Source organism: Anolis sagrei, chromosome Y (assembly GCF_037176765.1).
Source record: "Anolis sagrei isolate rAnoSag1 chromosome Y, rAnoSag1.mat, whole genome shotgun sequence".
Classification (NCBI taxonomy): Eukaryota; Metazoa; Chordata; class Lepidosauria; order Squamata; family Dactyloidae; genus Anolis; species Anolis sagrei.
Window position 1 is genome coordinate 76,918,725 of NC_090035.1, and position 18,024 is coordinate 76,936,748.

The 18,024-nt window shown below is 47.5% G+C and overlaps 1 protein-coding gene across 1 annotated transcript in view; it reads right to left on the reverse strand.

Annotated features, from left to right (window-relative positions):
• Window positions 1–3,074: 3,074 nt before the first annotated feature.
• LOC132781797 (dapper homolog 3) overlaps window positions 3,075–18,024 on the reverse strand; it is a 34,050-nt gene continuing 19,100 nt past the window's right edge. The window contains exons 2-4 of the mRNA XM_060786265.2: window positions 6,574–6,685; window positions 6,381–6,452; window positions 3,075–5,573 (exon numbers count right to left, since the gene is read on the reverse strand). Of these exons, the coding sequence (XP_060642248.2) occupies window positions 3,964–5,573; window positions 6,381–6,452; window positions 6,574–6,685 (1,794 nt within the window). The 3' untranslated portion in view covers window positions 3,075–3,963. The remainder of the gene's footprint in view (window positions 5,574–6,380; window positions 6,453–6,573; window positions 6,686–18,024) is intronic.

Below are 18,024 nucleotides of genomic sequence, written 5' to 3' on the forward strand. Positions count from 1 at the left end.
CCTGGGCACACAGAAAACTGGGCGACTTGGAAGGCGCTGAACAGACTGCGCTCTGGCACCACGAGATGCAGAGCCAACCTCAAGAAATGGGGCCACAAAGTGGAATCCATGACATGCGAGTGGGGAGAAGAGTAAACCACTGACCACCTGCTGCAATGCAACCTGAGCCCTGCTACATGCACAATGGAGGACCTTCTTGCAGCAACACCAGAAGCACTCCAAGTGGCCAGATACTGGTCAAAGGACATCTAATCAACTACCAAGTTTGCAAAATTTGTGTTTTTTGTTTGTTTTGTTTTTTATCTGTTTGTTTGTTTTGTTCTGTTAGAAATGAAATACAATGTTCTGGTTGCGGATGACACGATAAATAAATAAATACTATTATTATTATTATTATTATCATTATTATTATTTGAAACACAACAAGATGAGTCCACAGCAGACACTCTGCTGGCTGTTGAATTGGATCACATGTCGGACACTTCCCAAGTGTCTAGGACTGTGTGATGTATCGGCGAATCATGCGTGTCGATCCCAGTAAAGTGGCCTTTTGCAGCTGGCAGATGGTAATCTTGTCAGCGCCGATTGTGTTTAAGTGCAGGCCAAGGTCTTGAGGCACTGCACCCAGTGTGCCGATCACCACTGGGACCACCTTGACTGGCTTGTGCCAGAGTCTTTGCTGTTCGATTGTTGTTCTTGTTGTTATCATTATTACTATATGAAACACACTATAACGAAATGCCCAATGGAAGTATAAAGTTTTGGTTATGTTTATTAGTATTAGCTGAGAGGCAGGGACGAGGGACAGGGCCTTCTCTGTGGTTGCCCCTCGGCTGTGGAACTCCCTGCCTAGGGATATTAGATCAGCCCCCTCCCTCCTGACTTTTCGGAAGAGAGTGAAAACCTGGCTCTTCGAGCAAGCATTCGGAACCCCGGAATAGATAGTCAAGCTTGAGATGGAGAACGACCCAGGAACGGCCAAGACGATGAAACGGACGAGGATTGGAATGAGAGGATATAGCTCTTTTTAAATTGTTATTGCACTGTCTTTTTGTTTAAATAGTGAAAGGACCAAGGCAGAGACATCTCCAGCTCATCCCCTGTTTGGGTATCAGCCAGCACGTCAACGACTTAAATCCAGACATAGTTTTCTAAGATCTACAGAGACACTCGCTGGAATGCCTCAGCAAGCGAGAGTCGAAAAGTGGCAGGCTCAAACTCAGAACCTCAATCAATGGCTGATACCAACTGAGAGATTCCCCCCTGGGCACACAGAAGATGGGGCGACTTGGAAGGCGCTGAACAGACTGCGCTCATGAGATGCAGAGCCAACCTTCAGAAATGGGGCTACAAAGTGGAATCCTCGACATGCGAGTGCGGAGAAGAGCAAACCACTGACCACCTGCACAATGGAGGACCTTCTTGCAGCAACACGAGAATCACTCCAAGTGGCCAGATACTGGTCAAAGGACATTTAATCAACTACCAAACTCACACATTTTGTATTTTCTCTGTTTGTTTGCTTTGTTCTGTTAGAAATGTAATATAATTGACTGGCTGCCCTGACACGAGAAATAAATAATGCACTTAATTGTCTTTGCTTTTGAATGTATGTATTGATGGCATCGAATTGTGCCGATATGTAGACCGCCCTGAGTCGCCTGCGGGCTGATATAGGCGGGAAATAAATGATGTAAATAAATAAATAAATAAATAAATAAAAGTTGAAACCCATTCTTATGTATCCACATATCAGTCTTTTATGCAGAACATATCATGTGACACGTGTGGGGCTTGACGAATGCAAGGCTGGGGTTAAAACGTCTGGAAGAAACATGAACAACCTTCAATATGCAGATGACACCACTTTGATGGCTGAAAGCGAGGAGGAGCTGAGGAGCCTTCTCACCAAGGGGAAAGAAGAAAGCGCAAAAGCTGGGTTGCAGCTAAACATAAAAAAAAACCAAGATTATGGCAACAAGAATGATTGACAACTGGAAAATAGAGGGAGAAAACGTGGAGGCCGTGACAGAGTTTGTATTTCTAGGTGCAAAGATTACTGCAGATGCAGACTGCAGCCAGGAAATTGGGATCATAGAATCAAAGAGTTGGAAGAGACCTCATGGGCCATCCAGACCAACCCCATTCTGCCAAGAAGCAGGAATATTGCATTCAAATCACCCTTGACAGATGGCCATCCAGCCTCTGTTTAAAAGCTTCCAAAGAAGGGGCCTCTATCACACTCCGAGGCAGAGAGTTCCACTGCTGAACGGCTCTCACAGGAAGTTCTTCCTGATGTTCAGATGGAATCTCCTTTCTTGTAGTTTGAAGCCATTGTTCCGTGTCCTAGTCTCCAAGGAAGCAGAAAACAAGCTTGCTCCCTCCTCCCTGTGACTTCCTCTCACATATTTATACACATATTTATACATTTGAGTTTGAGAGTTGTAGTTCACCTAAATTCAGAGAGCACTGTGGACAATGATGGATCTGGACCAAACTTGGCATGAATACCCAGTATGCCCAAATGGGAACACTGGTGTGGAGTTTGTGGGAAATAGACCTTGACATTTGGGAGTTGTAGTTGCTGAGATTTATAGTTCACCTACAATCAAAGAGCATTATGAACTCCAAGAACAGAATTGGGCCAAACTTCCCAGACAGAACCCCCATGACCAACAGAAATTACTGTGTTTTCCGATGATCTTTGGCGACCCCTCTGACACCCCCTTGCAACCCTCCCCCCCCCCCCCCAGGGATCCCAACCGCCAGGTTGAGAAACACTGATCCACAATAAGAATGATACAAATAAAAAGAAGATACTGTTTCATCTACAAGCAAAGCCCCTCTCTCTCAATCTGTTGGTTAGAGAACTAAGTCAGTCTCCGTGCTATTTATTCCATCTTCCTACCGCTTGGCGCTGCCACCACTTGTAAAGCAAGTGGTGGCAGCGGCAAGCGGTAGGAAGATGGAATAAAAGGCCCCCTGTCTGAAGATTTGCCGAAGAATTGCTTGTTTCGTCTGCTATATTTTTCTTCACAACCAAACTTAATATATGAAAGACACAAACAAGCCAACAGAAAAAAACACCCAATTTTATTTACAAACACAGAAGAAGGAACATCCGTATCGAACTACAAGACCGACGGCATGGATTGGATTCTGGGTCCGGAGCGTTGATACCCAAAAAGGTGGGCTCCTTAGAAGTTGGCTGTACAAAAACCCATAATAAATAACCTCTCCATTAAAAAGAAGCATGGAAAAGAAAAGTTTGCAAATTTTTTCCCGGAACCCTCTCAGAATTGCTGGTAGAAGGGGGATTCTGGAAGTTAGAGTCCAAAAAAACCCAGGATGAACAAGAAAGACACATTTTTCGTGCAGCTGGGGAGACAAGGACTAGGATACCCAACATCCCCGGCTCTTGTCAAGGGCAGTGAAGCTGATCAGACTAAGCTTTGGTCCTCTAAGATGGACCAAAGATGTCCTCTAAGATGTTTAGGACTACAGTTCCCAGAATTACTACAATTGGACAAGCTGGGTGGGACTTCTGGGATTTCAAAGACCTGGAAGACCAAAATTTGGCAACCACTATGAGTTGATTCCCAAGATCTGATCCTCCAAGTGTTTTGAACTTCAACTCCCAGAAGACTCAGCTTCTTTGGCTAATGATTGGAGATTCTGGAGGACCAAAGACTGGCAGCCACTGGTCCGTGGGGCCCCAAACAAGTGGAAGATTAAATGTTGGAAACTACTTGATTCCCAAACTGTAGTCCAGGTATTTTGGACTTGATCCACCAAAAGCCTCATCTGCCTTGGCCAACGATTGAGGATCCTGGAGGACCAAAGACTGGCAACCACTGGTCTGTGGGGTCAATGCTGGGAAGGGAATGCAGGGGATAACATTTGCAAGGGAAACTTTCAGCCACAAAAGAAGGGATGTAGATGCGAATGGCCATTGGGACTCCCTTACACTGTGGTCATGACTTTGAGGGACCCAGACCGGAAACGCATGATCTTCTTCTTGAGAGCGTGGGAGGCCTTGATCTTGACAAAGACCTTGGGCTGCCCGCCGACCGTCTTCCCCGGCCCAGAGGCCGACACGAGTTGCGGGGAGAGCTGCTGGGGCCACACCAGGCCACCGCTCTCATCCGTGTCGCTGGAGGCACCGCTGCTGTAAGCGGGTGGTGAGTCCCCATCACTGACGCTGGACTCGCTGTCTCCGTAGACTAAGCCTTCTTCCATGCGGCACGTCGGGGCTTGCCGAGGCGGTTCGGGAGGACACTCGGAGTCACTCCCGGTGTTGTAAGCGTACCCGATCGGCGTCATTCCACGTGGAACACGACTTGCCTCCGCCACATTTCCTGGAGACAACTCTTCTTGGCAAATCTCTGCCGTTGAGCGCCATTTGCGGCAGCCGCTCGCCGTGCTGCCAATGTGAGGACGGCGTTGTCGGGACGGTTTCGCCGCCACTTCCTCGTGGCGCTCGGCCGTCCCATACTTGACCCCCGGTTTGTTCAGGAGGCTGTTCTCCGACTGGGATCGAGCGGCTTTCCGAGAACGGGGCGAGCTTTTTCTCCCGGATGCTTTCCGAACGTCGCTACTTCCATCTTCAGTGAAACGGCACTTCTTCGGGGGTCCGGTAACTCGTGAACGCTCCCTTGGCAACAGAGGAACCCTTTCCGGGGACAGTTCCACTGAGCGTCCCTTTGTGAGTGGAGGGGGCTTCTTTTTGCCTGGACGGTGGTGGGCCTGCTGGACCCTGGAGGGCTGCTGTGCTGGGATATACTGGGCCTTCACCATCAAGCAGGTTCCTTCCTCGGCATCGTACGAGTCCTGCACGTTGGCGGCTTCTCTATCTGGCAAAGGGGATGACGGATACGCCTCGTATTGATCCGCCGAGGGTGACCGCATGTGGGCCAGAGCTTGGAGCTTGGGGGCTTTTTTGAGGCTGGATGGAGGTGGAGGGCTATAATCATCAACAACTTTAGCAGATAGTGTCCTCTCCGCGGCAGCATCCCACGACGACCAGATTCGTGCAGCCGCAGACGTCCCGCCTTCGTGTCCACAAGGCGATGGCGTGCTGCTCCCTCTTTCCACGGACGGCGGGTGCTTACGTTCGCTTTGCGGCGGTGGCAACAACTCCAAAGGCCTCTTGCAGAGACTATTCTGCCGGACCACGTTGGACTCCGAGCCCAAACTCGTGCGCGGTTTGCTGCCCCGGACGAGCTGGCTGCGTCGGCGGATGAGGCGCGAGATGTAGCTCTCCACTTTGTGGCAGTGGGAAGCCGCCTCTTCGTAGAAGGGGAAGCCGTCGGCATAGCCCTCTTGGTCAGAAGGGTACGCCAAGGCTTGGGAGGCTGCCGAGGCGAAAGCGGAGTCTTCGTAGAGGTGGCTCCGGAGCAAGGAGTTCTGCAGGGCCACCGCGTGGAGGGGGCTTGGGTACAGGAACGGGTCTGGCGGGTAGCGGCCTGACATGGAGTCTTCCGGGTAGTCCTGGGAGGTGGAGTACGGGGCCGAGAAGGAACGTGGCACGGTGCCTCGGCTGGTGCCATCTTTGCTGCTGTTTGCCACATCGCCTGCGGAGGAAAGCAGCAAGGAAGAATAAGATGCCGGCGGAAAACAGTCCAACTCCATTTTGCCATGCAGGACTCAATCATAGCCCTCCCAACAGATGGCCGTCCAGCCTCTGATTTTATATCATCATCATCATCGTTCTATTTCAATATTTTTACTATTAATATTATGCTTGTATATTATACTTTGTTATTATTTAATATCAAATATTATATTATTCTGCATTATTATTATTATTATTATTATTATTATTATTCTACAGTTATAATCCCAAGGGCTATCCAGCCCAACTCCATTTTGCCATGCAGGACACAATCAAAGCCCCCCAGACAGATGGCCATCTAGACACTCTTTAAAAACATCACTGGAAGGAGACTCCAGCATATTCCACTTGCACACAATGGAAAACATGACAGACATATAACCCATAACAGAGTGGTTCTCAACCTTTCTAACACCGGGACCCCTAAATATGGTTCCTCATGTTGTGGTGACCCTCAACCATAAAATTATTTTCGTTGCTCCTTTATAACTGTAATTTTGCTACTACTACAAATGGTAGCAGCCCTGTGACCCCTCTGAAATGGCCAGACGACCCCCCTGGGGGTCGCGACCCCCAGATTGAGAACCGCTGATATAACCTGACCTTCATATGTATTTTTACACCCCTCTGCTATTCTAATTGTATGCTAATTTTGTCCTGACGTGTGCAGAGAAGAGATAAGTACAAGCAGATGCTAATTTCGAACCTATCCATTTTTGCATCAAGTACGAAAACAGGTATTTTGCATCCAAAGGCATGGACTCACCTACGGACTTGGGGCGCTCGCTGGCAAAGCCAAGACGGGACTCTGGGCGGCCGATGATCCGGGAGTAGGACCCTGAAGCAAAGGGGAAAGTTTCAAAGAGACCCCCAGAGGCCATCTAGTCCAACCCCATTGTGCCAGGCACCACCCGATCCCTCCCAACAGATGTCCTTTTTTTGGTGGCTTGAGTACCAACCTGAACTGGGCCAGCTGTCCGTCTCTGCCGCCTCTCCAGGCGCCTTCTCCGGATTCAGACGCAATAAACCCAACTGTTGCTCCAGTTCCCACATCAAGCCTGGGAGGATGTCCTGCAAAACAGAAGGAGAATGGATGTCTCTTACTATTTGTGATATTTGGCAACCTTAAAGGAAGAGCTGAAGTCAGGCATGGATCAACTTGGGCCCTCCAGGTGTTTTGGACTGCAATTCCCACAATTCCTAACAGCCGGTAGGCTGTTAGGAATTGTGGGAGTTGTAGTCCAAAACACCTGGAGGGCCCAAGTTGCACATTCCATTTGCAGAACTTGAACTTTGCCATTGGGAAGTGAAGGATATTGAGTACTTTCTGGGACGACCTTTGACTCGCAGACAGATGGGTACAAAAAAGACAAAAGAGGGTCATTTAGGGATGTCACTCAAACGCACAAAGGGGCCAAATTTTCACCCCGACAAAGACAAGGAAGACAAATGCAGAAGGAAGAAAGTGGATAGAAAATCCCAGCTGGGTCAGATGGTTGAGTCAAAGTGTATGCAATGTTGATACATAGAGGAAAGAGAGAGGAAAGAAAGAAGGTATGGAATAGAAGAAGGAAGAAGGGAAGAAAGAAGGTATAAAGGAAGAAGGAGAGGTGGAATGGAGGGAAGAAAAAAGAATGTATAGAGGAAGGAGGGAGGGAAAGAAATGAAGGAAGGAAGGAGGTATAGAAGAAAGAGGGAAGGGATGGAGGGAGGGAGGAAGGTATAGAGGAAGGGAAAGAAGGAAGGGAGGGAGGGAGGTATAAAGGAAGGAAGGAAGGAAGGAAGGAAGGAAGGAAGGAAGGAAGTATAGATGAGGTAGGGAGGGAAGGTATGAAAAAAAGAGGCCTAGAAGAAGGAGAGAGGGAAAGGAAGGGAAGAAAGAAGGTATGGAATAGAGGAGGGAAGAAGGAAAGAGAGAAGATAAAAAGGAAGGGAAAGAAAGGAAAGAAAGAAAAATGGCAAAAGAAGGTATAGAGGGAGAAGGAGGAAGGGAGGGAAGAAAAAGAAGCTATAGAAGAAAGGAAGGAGGGAGGGAAGGAAGGAAAGATGTAAATAATAGAAGTATAAAGGAAGAAAGGAAGTATAGAGAAGGGAAGGAAGAAAACATGCAAAGAGGTTATAGAAGTATAGAGGGAAAGAAGAAAGGAAGGAAGGAAAGAAAGAAAGATGGTATAGAGGAAAGAGGGAAAGAAGGAAGGAAAAAAGTAAATAATAGATGTATAAAGGAAGGAAGAAGGTATAGAAAAGGGAAGGAAGAAAACAAGGAAAGAGGTTATAGAAGTATAGATGAGGGGAAGAAGGAAGGGAGGGAGGAAGGTATAGAGGAAGGAGGGAGGGAAGGAAGAGAAAGAAGTAAATTTATTTATCGTGTCATCAGCAACCATTGTATTACAATTCTAACAGAGCAAAACACACACAGAGATTAAAAAGAAAAAGAAAAAAAAAGAAAGAAAAAAAACCACACAGATTTTGTAAATTTGGTATTTGGTTAAATGTCCTTTGACCAGTATCTGGCCACTTGGAGTGCCTCTGGGGTTGCCGCAAGAAGGTCCTCCATCGTGCATGTGGCAGGGCTCAGGGTGCATTGCAGCAGGTGGTCAGTGGTTTGTTCTTCTCCGCACTCGCATCCCGAGGATTCCACCCTGTAGCCCCATTTCTTAAGATTGGCTCTGCATCTCGTGGTGCCAGAGCGCAATCTGTTCAGTGCCTTCCAAGTCGCCCAGTCTTCTGAGTGCCCAGGGGGGAGTCTCTCATCTGGTATCACCCATGAATTGAGGTGCTGGGTTTGGCCCTGCCACTTTTGGACTCTCGCTTGCTGGGGTGTTCCAGCGAGTGTCTCTGTAGATCTAAGAAAACTATGTCTTGATTTAAGTCGTTGATGTGCTGGCTGATACCCAAACAGTGTGATGAGATATGTTCCACACTGGACATGCATACTCAGCAGCAGAGTAGCATAGCGCAAGGGCAGATGTCTTCACTGTGTCTGGTTGTGATCCCCAGGTTGTGCCAGTCAGCTTTCGTATGATGTTGTTTCTAGCGCCCACTTTTTGTTTGATGTTAGGGCAGTGCTTCTTGTAGGTCAGAGCACGGTCCAAAGTGACTCCCAGGTATTTGGGTGCCAGGTATTTGGGTGCGCTGCAATGCTCCAGTGGGATTCCTTCCCAGGTGATAATCCTCAGAGCTCGGGATGCTTGTCAGTTCTTGAGATGAAAAGCACATGTCTGTGTTTTGGATGGATTAGGGATCAGCTGGTTTTCCCTGTAGTAGGCGGTAAGGGCACCTAGAGCTTTCAAGAGCTTCTGTTCTACCACCTCAAAGCTCCCTGCTTGAGCGGTGATGGCATGATCATCAGCATAGATGAAACTCTCTGTCCCTTCTGGCAGTGGCTGGTCATTTGTGTAGATGTTGAACATGGATGGAGCAAGCACGTTTCCCTGAGGCAGGCCGTTCTTCTGTTTCCGCCATCTGCTTCTCTGGCCCTGTAACTCAACAAAAAAGCTCCTGTTTTGTAGCAGGTTTCCTATGAGGCGGGTGAGGTGGTCGTCCTTTGGAGGAGGCGGTGGTTCGCAGTATCATAGGCTGCTGACAAGTCTATGAAGACAGCTCCTGTGATCTGCTGCCTTTCAAAGCCATCTTCTATGTGCTGGGTTTGAAGTAAATAAAGAAGTAAATAATAGATGTATAAAGGAAGGAAGGCAGGAAAGAAGGAAGGAAAAAAGTAAATAATAAATCTATAAAGGAAGGAAGGAAGAAGATATAGAAAAGGGAAGGAAAAAAAGGAAAGAGGTTATAGAAGTATAGATGAGGGAAAGAAGGAAGGGAAGGAAGGAGGTATAGTGAAAGGAGGGAGGGAAGGGAGGGAAAGAAGGAAAGAAGTAAATAATAGATGTATAAAGGAAGGAAGGCAGGAAAGAAGGAAATAAAGGAGAAAGGCAGGAAACAGTAGAGGTATAAAGGAAGGAAGGAAAGAAGGGAGGGAAGGAAGGAAGGAGGAAGGAAGAAGGGAAAGTAAGAAGGAGGGAAGGAAGGTATAGAGGTAGTGGGTGTCAAGCTGCATTAATTCTAGATGTAACCTAAGAGAATACACTGTGAATGATTCATCACTATATATATATATTGCTCAGGACACAAAGTTCTGGAGCTCAAAAACATCATGGAATTACAGTGCCCAGTCTGGGAAGGAGGATTCTGGGCATTACACTCCAAAATGGGGCATCCAGATCGGCTCATCCAGGCCTAGGCTAAATATAATCCGGTCACATCTGTGTGATGAGTGCAATCTGTTTGCATGCGGTGCAAATGAGCTTGGGTGTCAGCTTGAAGAGGTCACAGAGAAGGCAGGTCCAAAGGTTAATTGTGAAATCTGCATGCATTTAAATGAATTAGCATGAACAAAGAGGGAGCGAGAGTGCGTGGAATATAACACATCATCAACGAATATGGGTGAAGCAGATCCCCTCCAACATTTTAGGGATGGAAAACCAGGACTCTTGAGTGCATCCACACTGAAGAATTAATGCAATTTGATATCACTTTAAGTGTGGATGCACTCTGAGTTCAAACTGCCCAAAATCTAAAAACCAAGGAACTAGATCTTGCAAAAGCTGAGGTCTGATTGAATTTGATTTGACATCATTTAAAAGCACGCGTCAGAATTCATCAACGTTGCTTCCGTCAGAACGGGAAAAGAAGACGATTGTGTACCAAATTCTGCACAGAAGAAAGAGACAAGAGTCCTATGAGGAAGCATTCAAGGAGCTGAGAATGCTAAAGACCTTGCAAAAACTATAACTCCCAGAATTCCATAGCCATGGAGGCTAAAGTGGCATCAAACTGAATTAATTCAATGGTGTAGATGGCCCCTGATGCAAAATAATAGAAAAGCTTGAAATGCAACACATAAGAGTGTCAATAAGAGAATTCGGAGCAAGGGATGATTTTTGTAAGAACTTAATATACTACCACTACTATTAATAATAATAATTAATATAAATAATAATATTATAATGATGCATAATTAAATATATATAATAATCCAGATTTTTGTAAGAACTTAATACACTACCACTATTAATAATAATTAATATAAATAATAATATAATGATGCATAATTAAATATATATAATAATCCAGATTTTTTGTAAGAACTTAATATACTACCACTACTATTAATAATAATAATTAATATAAATAATAATATATTGATGCATAATTAAATATATATATAATATAATAATCCATATAAATAAAAATGTAATGTCCAAACGATTGTGGGATTAACATAACTCAAAAACAACTGGACGAATTGACACCAAATTTGGACACAAGACACCTATCAGGCCAACAAGTGACCATCACTCATAACCACCCCCCCCCCCGAAAGCAGTGGAAAGGACTTAAAAACACAAAAAAGCTAAATGACAATACAGCGCATACACGAAAATGACTCCCCCCCCCCCCCAAGCACTGCCTTTGAGTCCAACTCTTTTCTGGTCTATGTCTAGAGGGAGGGAGGGAGGGAGGGAGGGAGGGAGGGAGGGAGGGAAGGAAGGAAGGAAGGAAGGAAGGAAGGAAGGAAGGAAGGAAGGAGAGAAGGAAAGAAGGTGAGAAAGAGGGAAGGAAGGAAGGAGAGAATGAGGGAAAGAAAGAGAGAGGGAAGGAAGGAGAGAAGGAAAGAAGGTGAGAAAGAGAGAGGGAGGGAGGGAGGGAGGGAGGGAGGGAAGGAGAGAATGAGGGAAAGAAAGAGGGAAGGAAGGAGAGAAGGTGAGAAAGAGGGAGGGAAGGAAGGAAGGAGAGAAGGAGGGAGGGAAAGAGGGAGGGAGGGAAGGAAGGAAGGAAGGAGAGAAAGAGGGAGGGAAAGAGGGAGGGAGGGAAGGAAGGAAGGAGAGAAGGAAAGAAGATGAGAAAGAGGAAAGGAAGGAAGGAAGGAAGGAAGGAAGGAGAGAATGAGGGAAAGAAAGAGAGGGAAGGAAGGAGAGAAGGAAAGAAGGTGAGAGGGAGGGAGCGAGGGAGGGAAGGAAGGAAGGAAGGAAGGAAGAAGGAGAGAATGAGGGAAAGAAAGAGAGAGGGAAGGAAGGAGAGAAGGAAAGAAGGTGAGAAAGAGGGAGGGAGGGAGGGAGGGAGGGAGGGAAGGAAGGAGAGAATGAGGGAAAGAAAGAGGGAAGGAAGGAGAGAAGGTGAGAAAGAGGGAGGGAAGGAAGGAAGGAGAGAAGGAGGGAGGGAAAGAGGGAGGGAGGGAAGGAAGGAAGGAGAGAAGGAAAGAAGGTGAGAAAGAGGGAAGGAAGGAAGGAAGGAAGGAGAGAATGAGGGAAAGAAAGAGAGGGAAGGAAGGAGAGAAGGAAAGAAGGTGAGAGGGAGGGAGGGAGGGAGGGAGCGAGGGAGGGAAGGAAGGAAGGAAGGAAGAAGGAGAGAATGAGGGAAAGAAAGGGAAGGAAGGAGAGAAGGTGAGAAAGAGGGAGGGAAGGAAGGAGAGAAGGAGGGAGGGAAAGAGGGAGGGAGGGAAGGAAGGAAGGAAGGAAGGAAGGAAGGAGAGAAAGAGGGAGGGAAAGAGGGAGGGAGGGAAGGAAGGAAGGAAGGAAGGAGAGAAGGAAAGAAGGTGAGAAAGAGGGAAGGAAGGAAGGAAGGAAGGAGAGAATGAGGGAAAGAAAGAGAGGGAAGGAAGGAGAGGGAAGGAAGGAGAGAAGGAAAGAAGGTGAGAGGGAGGGAGGGAGCGAGGGAGGGAAGGAAGGAAGGAAGGAAGAAGGAGAGAATGAGGGAAAGAAAGAGAGAGGGAAGGAAGGAGAGAAGGAAAGAAGGTGAGAAAGAGGGAGGGAGGGAGGGAGGGAGGGAAGGAAGGAAGGAAGGGGAGAAGGAAGGATGAAACCAAAGAGCAAAGGAAAAAAGGAGACAAAGAAGTAGAGAAGGAATAAAGGCGAGAAAGAAAGGAGAGGAAGAGGCATGAAAGAGAGAAGGAAGGATGGAACCAAAGAGCAAAGGAAGGAAGGAAGGAAGGAAAGAGGTAGAGAAAGAAGGAAGGAGAGAAAGAGGGAGGGAAAGAAAAAGGGGGAAGGAAGGAAAGAAGGAGGGAAGGAAAGAGAGAAGGAAAGAAGGCGATAAAGAGGAAAGGAAGGAGAGGAAGAGGAAGAAAAAGGGGAAGGAGGGAAAGAAGGAGGGAAGGAAGGAGAGAAGGAAAGAAGGTGAGAAAGAGGGAAGAAAGAAGAGGAAGAGAAAGAAAAAGGGGAAGGAAGGAAAGAAGGAGAGAGAAAAGGAGAGGAAGAGGGAGGAAAGGAAGGAAGGAAAGAGAGAAGGAAGAAAGGAGAGAAAAAGAGAGGGAAAGAAAAAGGGGGAAGGAAGGAAAGAAGGAGGGAAGGAAGGAAGGAGAGCAGGAAAGAAGGCAAGAAAGAGGGAGGGAGGGAAGGAAGGATGGAACCAAAGAGCAAAGGAAGGAAGGAGAGAAAGAGTTAAAGAAGCAAGAAAGGAGAGAAAGGGAAAGGGAAAGAAAAAGGGGAAGGAAGGAAAGAACGAGGGAAGGAAGGAGAGGAAGAAAGAAGGAGAGGAAAATGGATGAAAGAGAGAAGGAAGGATGGAACCAAAGAGTAAAGAAAGGAAGGAAAGAAAGAGGTAGAGAAGGAAGAAAGGAGAGAAAGAGGGAGGGAAAGAAAAAGGGGGAAGGAAGGAAAGAAGGAGGGAAGGAAGGAGAGAAAGAGGGAGGGAAGGTTGGCCACAGCAATGAGTGGCGGGTACAGCTAGTCTATATAAATAAAAACGTAATGTTCGTTTGTGGGATTAACATAACTCAAAAACCATTGGATGAATTGACACCAAATTTGGACACAAGACACCGATCAGGCCAACGAGTGACCATCACTCACAAAAACATTGAAAAACACAGTGGGAGAGCTTAAAAACCCAAAAAATAAAAAATACATTACAACACATGCGCAAAACCACACATATACACATATACACAAATATATACGCACAAAACACATATACACAGATTGGGCCACAGCAATGTGTGGCAGGGCACGGGTAGTAATATATACAATAATGCACCCATCATGCCAACACCATTATCCCCTATCAGGCGGGCCAGATGGCAAGCCCATTATCCCCAAACAAGACCATGGAGGAGAACATCTAAAGGCCTGGATCCGTAGCAAATGGATTTCTCCCTTTAAAACCCATGTAAATTTCATTTCCTTCTGATCCTCCCTCCGTTGAGCCGCCGCTCTAATGCCTATGGGTTTCTAATCCCGTTAAGCCCAAAGCGATCCGGTTAGTAAGGTGCACCGATGCCCGCAAACATGGCATAATCCATGCAAATGAGATTTAGGGAAGCCAATTCCTAGATTTTGTAAGACAGCGAGGTATTTGTGTATGTGTGTGCGCGTAGACATTGGCACTAATTGCATCCCATATGATCTGAATCAACATTTGCAGCCAAATTTGCAAACTGACCTAGTTCCCTAGATGGATGGATGGATGGATGGATGGATGGATGGATGGATGGATGGATAGATAGATAGATAGATAGATAGATAGATAGATAGATAGATGCATGTATAGATGGATGGATGGATAGACAGACAGACAGATGCATGTATAGATGGATGGATGGATGGATGGATGGATGGATGGATGGATGGATGGATGGATGGATAGATAGATGCATGCATGTATAGATGGATGGATGGATGGATGGATGGATGGATGGATGGATGGATGGATGGATAGATAGATAGATAGATAGATAGATAGATAGATAGATAGATGCATGTATAGATGGATGGATGGATAGACAGACAGACAGATGCATGTATAGATGGATGGATGGATGGATGGATGGATGGATGGATGGATGGATGGATAGATAGATGCATGCATGTATAGATGGATGGATGGATGGATAGACAGACAGACAGACAGATGCATGTATAGATGGATGGATGGATGGATGGATGGATGGATGGATGGACAGACAGATGCATGTATAGATGGATGGATGGATGGATGGATGGATGGATGGATGGATGGATGGATGGATAGATAGATAGATAGATAGATAGATAGATGCATGCATGTATAGATGGATGGATGGATGGATGGATAGACAGACAGACAGACAGATGCATGTATAGATGGATGGATGGATGGATGGATGGATGGATGGATGGATGGATAGATAGATACATGTATAGATGAATAGATACATAGATGCATGTATAGATGAATAGATACATAGATGCATGTATAGATGGATGGATGGATAGATAGGTGGATGGACGAACGATTTCATGACACACTATGAAGGATCGTCAGTCTACACTGCCATATAATGCATCTTGAACTGGATTATATGGTCAAGATAGCAGTGTGCATGAGGCCCCAAGCTGGATCTACACAGCCATATAATCCAGATTATCAAAACACATAATCCAGATTATCTACTTTAATCTGGATTATGTGAGTCTACATGCCATATAATCCAGTTCAATCTGCATTAGAATAGCAGTGTGCATGGGGCCCCAAGGCTGGATCTACATATATAATACAGATTATCAAAGCACATAATCCAGATTATCTACTTTAATCTGGATTATATGAGTCTACACTGCCACACAATCCAGTTCAAGGCACTGAATTTTATATGGCAGTGTACAAATTAATGGGTTGGCGAACATAAGAAGAATCTTGCAATTAGGATGGATACTAGCAAACATACATAGCGGCTAATTAAAAGCAATCACTGTTTGCAGCGCCTCCTGATTGCAAAGATTGCAAATTTAAATTCAACCTACTTTTCACCTGCTGCAGCGGCGGCGAAGGTGATGCCAAATGCAAGCTATTACAATCAGGAAAGCCTTTTCCCCAAAGGGACCTGGAGAGAAAACTTCAAAGCCAAAGAAGGGGGAAATCCTATTTGCAACGCTTTTTATTCCTTTTGGCAAAAGAAAGGGGGTCGCGTGATTATGAGTCTTTCGCGTTCTTTGCAAAGTCAACTTTGAACAAACTGGGCCAAACTCAGACCCCCACCCAGACTGCCATATATGGTCATTGGAGGGCCATATAATGCAATTAAAATGTTTTAATGTTTGAATATTTGCAAACTGCTGGAGTCTCCTTGTGGAGAGAAAAAAGTGGGGTATAAACTCAGCTCCAGGGTTTCCTGGATGACATCAACTACCTAGATCAGTCACAATCCGGCTTCAGACCTGGCCACGGCACCGGGACGGCTTTGGTCGCCTTGGTGGATGACCTCCGCAGGGAGTTGGACGGCGGGAGTGTGACCCTGCTGGTTCTCTTGGACATCCAGGGGCGGCTCGTCCATTACGCGAAGTAAGCGGTCGTAGAACACTTTTTTTGCCAGGGGCGCAGAGGCACCTCTGTAAATGCCCCTCGACCGCCATTTGAGGAGCGCCCAGGGACGGCTCATCCATTACGCGAAGTAAGCGGTCGCAGAACACTTTTTTTGCCAGGGGCGCAGAGGCACCTCTGTAAATGCCCCTCGACCGCCACTTGAGGAGCGCCCAGGGACGGCTCATCCATTATGCGAAGTAAGCGGTCGCAGAACATTTTTTTTGCCAGGGGCGCAGAGGCACCTCTGTAAATGCCCCTCGACCGCCATTTGAGGAGCGCCCCCTCAGCTCACAACAGCCCTAGCAGTCCGGGGGGAGCTTCGGCTTTCTTTCCTTGCTGCCGGGCGACCCTCTTCCCAAAGGGGCCGGGCTCTTGAGCCTCGCCTAGCCCCTCTCGTTCCTGCTTCACCCGGCCACCGGGTGCGCGAGCAGAGCCGGCGCTCAATCGTTCTCTGCGTTTGATCCCTTCCCCATGACCGGCTCCCTTTCCCGATCCCCCAGCGCTCCACCCGCCTCCTCTCCTCTCCCCAATCCGCGGGTGGGCCAAGGGGCGGAGCCACCACGCTTGGCCCGCTTTGGGTCCGGAGGTGTGTCTGAAGACCCCAGCGTGCGCACTAAAAGTTGCCTCTTCTCCTGACTTTCTCCTCAGCCATTGGGACCAAGAGAGAGAGAGAGAGAGAGAGCCCCTCCGGCTGGAGGTAACTCCCACCTCCGCTCCCTCCTTTGTTTTTGTGCCTACCTTCAGGAAAGGTGGGCATCTCCACCTCTCTCTCTCTCTCTCTCTCTTGGACCCAATGGCTGAGGAGAAAGTCAGGAGAAGAGGTAACTTTTGGTGCACACTCCAGGGTCTTCAGGCACGCCCCCAGACCCAAAGTGGGCCAGGCAAGGAAGCCAATGCGGCAAGTGTAGTTACTGGGATGTATAGTTCACCTACAATCAAAGAGCATTCTGAACTCCACCAACGATGGAATTGAACCAAATATGGCACACAGAACTCCCACGACCAACAGAAAATATATATCAATGATTGGGAGGGGGGGGGCGCCAAAATACTGTTTGCTTACCGTTGAAAATTACCTAGGGCCGCCTCTGTGGACATCTCAGCGGCTTTCAATACCATCGATCATGGTATCCTTCTGGGACGACTCTCCAGGATGGGCCTTGGAGGTACGGCTTTGTCGTGGCTCCAGTCCTTCCTGGAGGGTCGGTCCCAGATGGTGAAGCTGGGAGATGCCTGCTCGGACCCCTGGCCTTTGACCTGTGGGGTCCCGCAAGGCTCTATCCTGTCTCCCATGCTTTTTAACATCTACATGAAACCGCTGGGAGAGGTCATCCGCAGTTTTGGAGTTGGGTGCCACCTCTACGCAGATGACACACAACTCTACTACTCTTTTCCACCTAATTCCAAGGAAGCCCCTCAGGTGCTGGACGAGTGCCTGGCCACTGTGGCTATCTGGATGAGGACGAACAAGCTGAAGATCAATCCCGACAAGACAGAGGTCCTCCTGGTCAATCGCAAACCAGATTGGGGTATAGGGTGGCAACCTGTGTTGGACGGGGTCACACTCCCCCTGAAGTCACAGGTCCGCAGTTTGGGAGCTCTCCTAGACTCATCACTTACGCTTGAGGCTCAGGCGTTGGTGGTGGCCAGGAGGGCCTTTGCACAATTAGACTCGTGCGCCAACTGCGACCGTACCTCGTGAAGGTGGATCTGGCCAGGGTGATCCATGCCTTAGTCACCTCCAGATTGGACTACTGTAATGCACTCTACGTGGGGCTGCCCTTGAAAACAGGGCATTCCAACTGGTTCAGCGAGCGGCAGCCAGGATGTTAACTGGAGCTCCTTACAGGGAGCGGTCAACCCTTCTGTTTAAGGAGCTCCATTGGCTGCTGTTCATTTACCGGTCCCAATCCAAGGTGCACCGAGTCTCTTGGGGAGATGAGCTCAAAGCCAGCCTTAAAAACTCTGGCATAGACACTGAGAACTGGGAAGCCCTGGCCCTTGAGCGCTCCAGCTGGAGGTCAGCTGTGACCAGCAGTGCTGCAGAATTCGAGGAGGCACGAGTGGAGGGT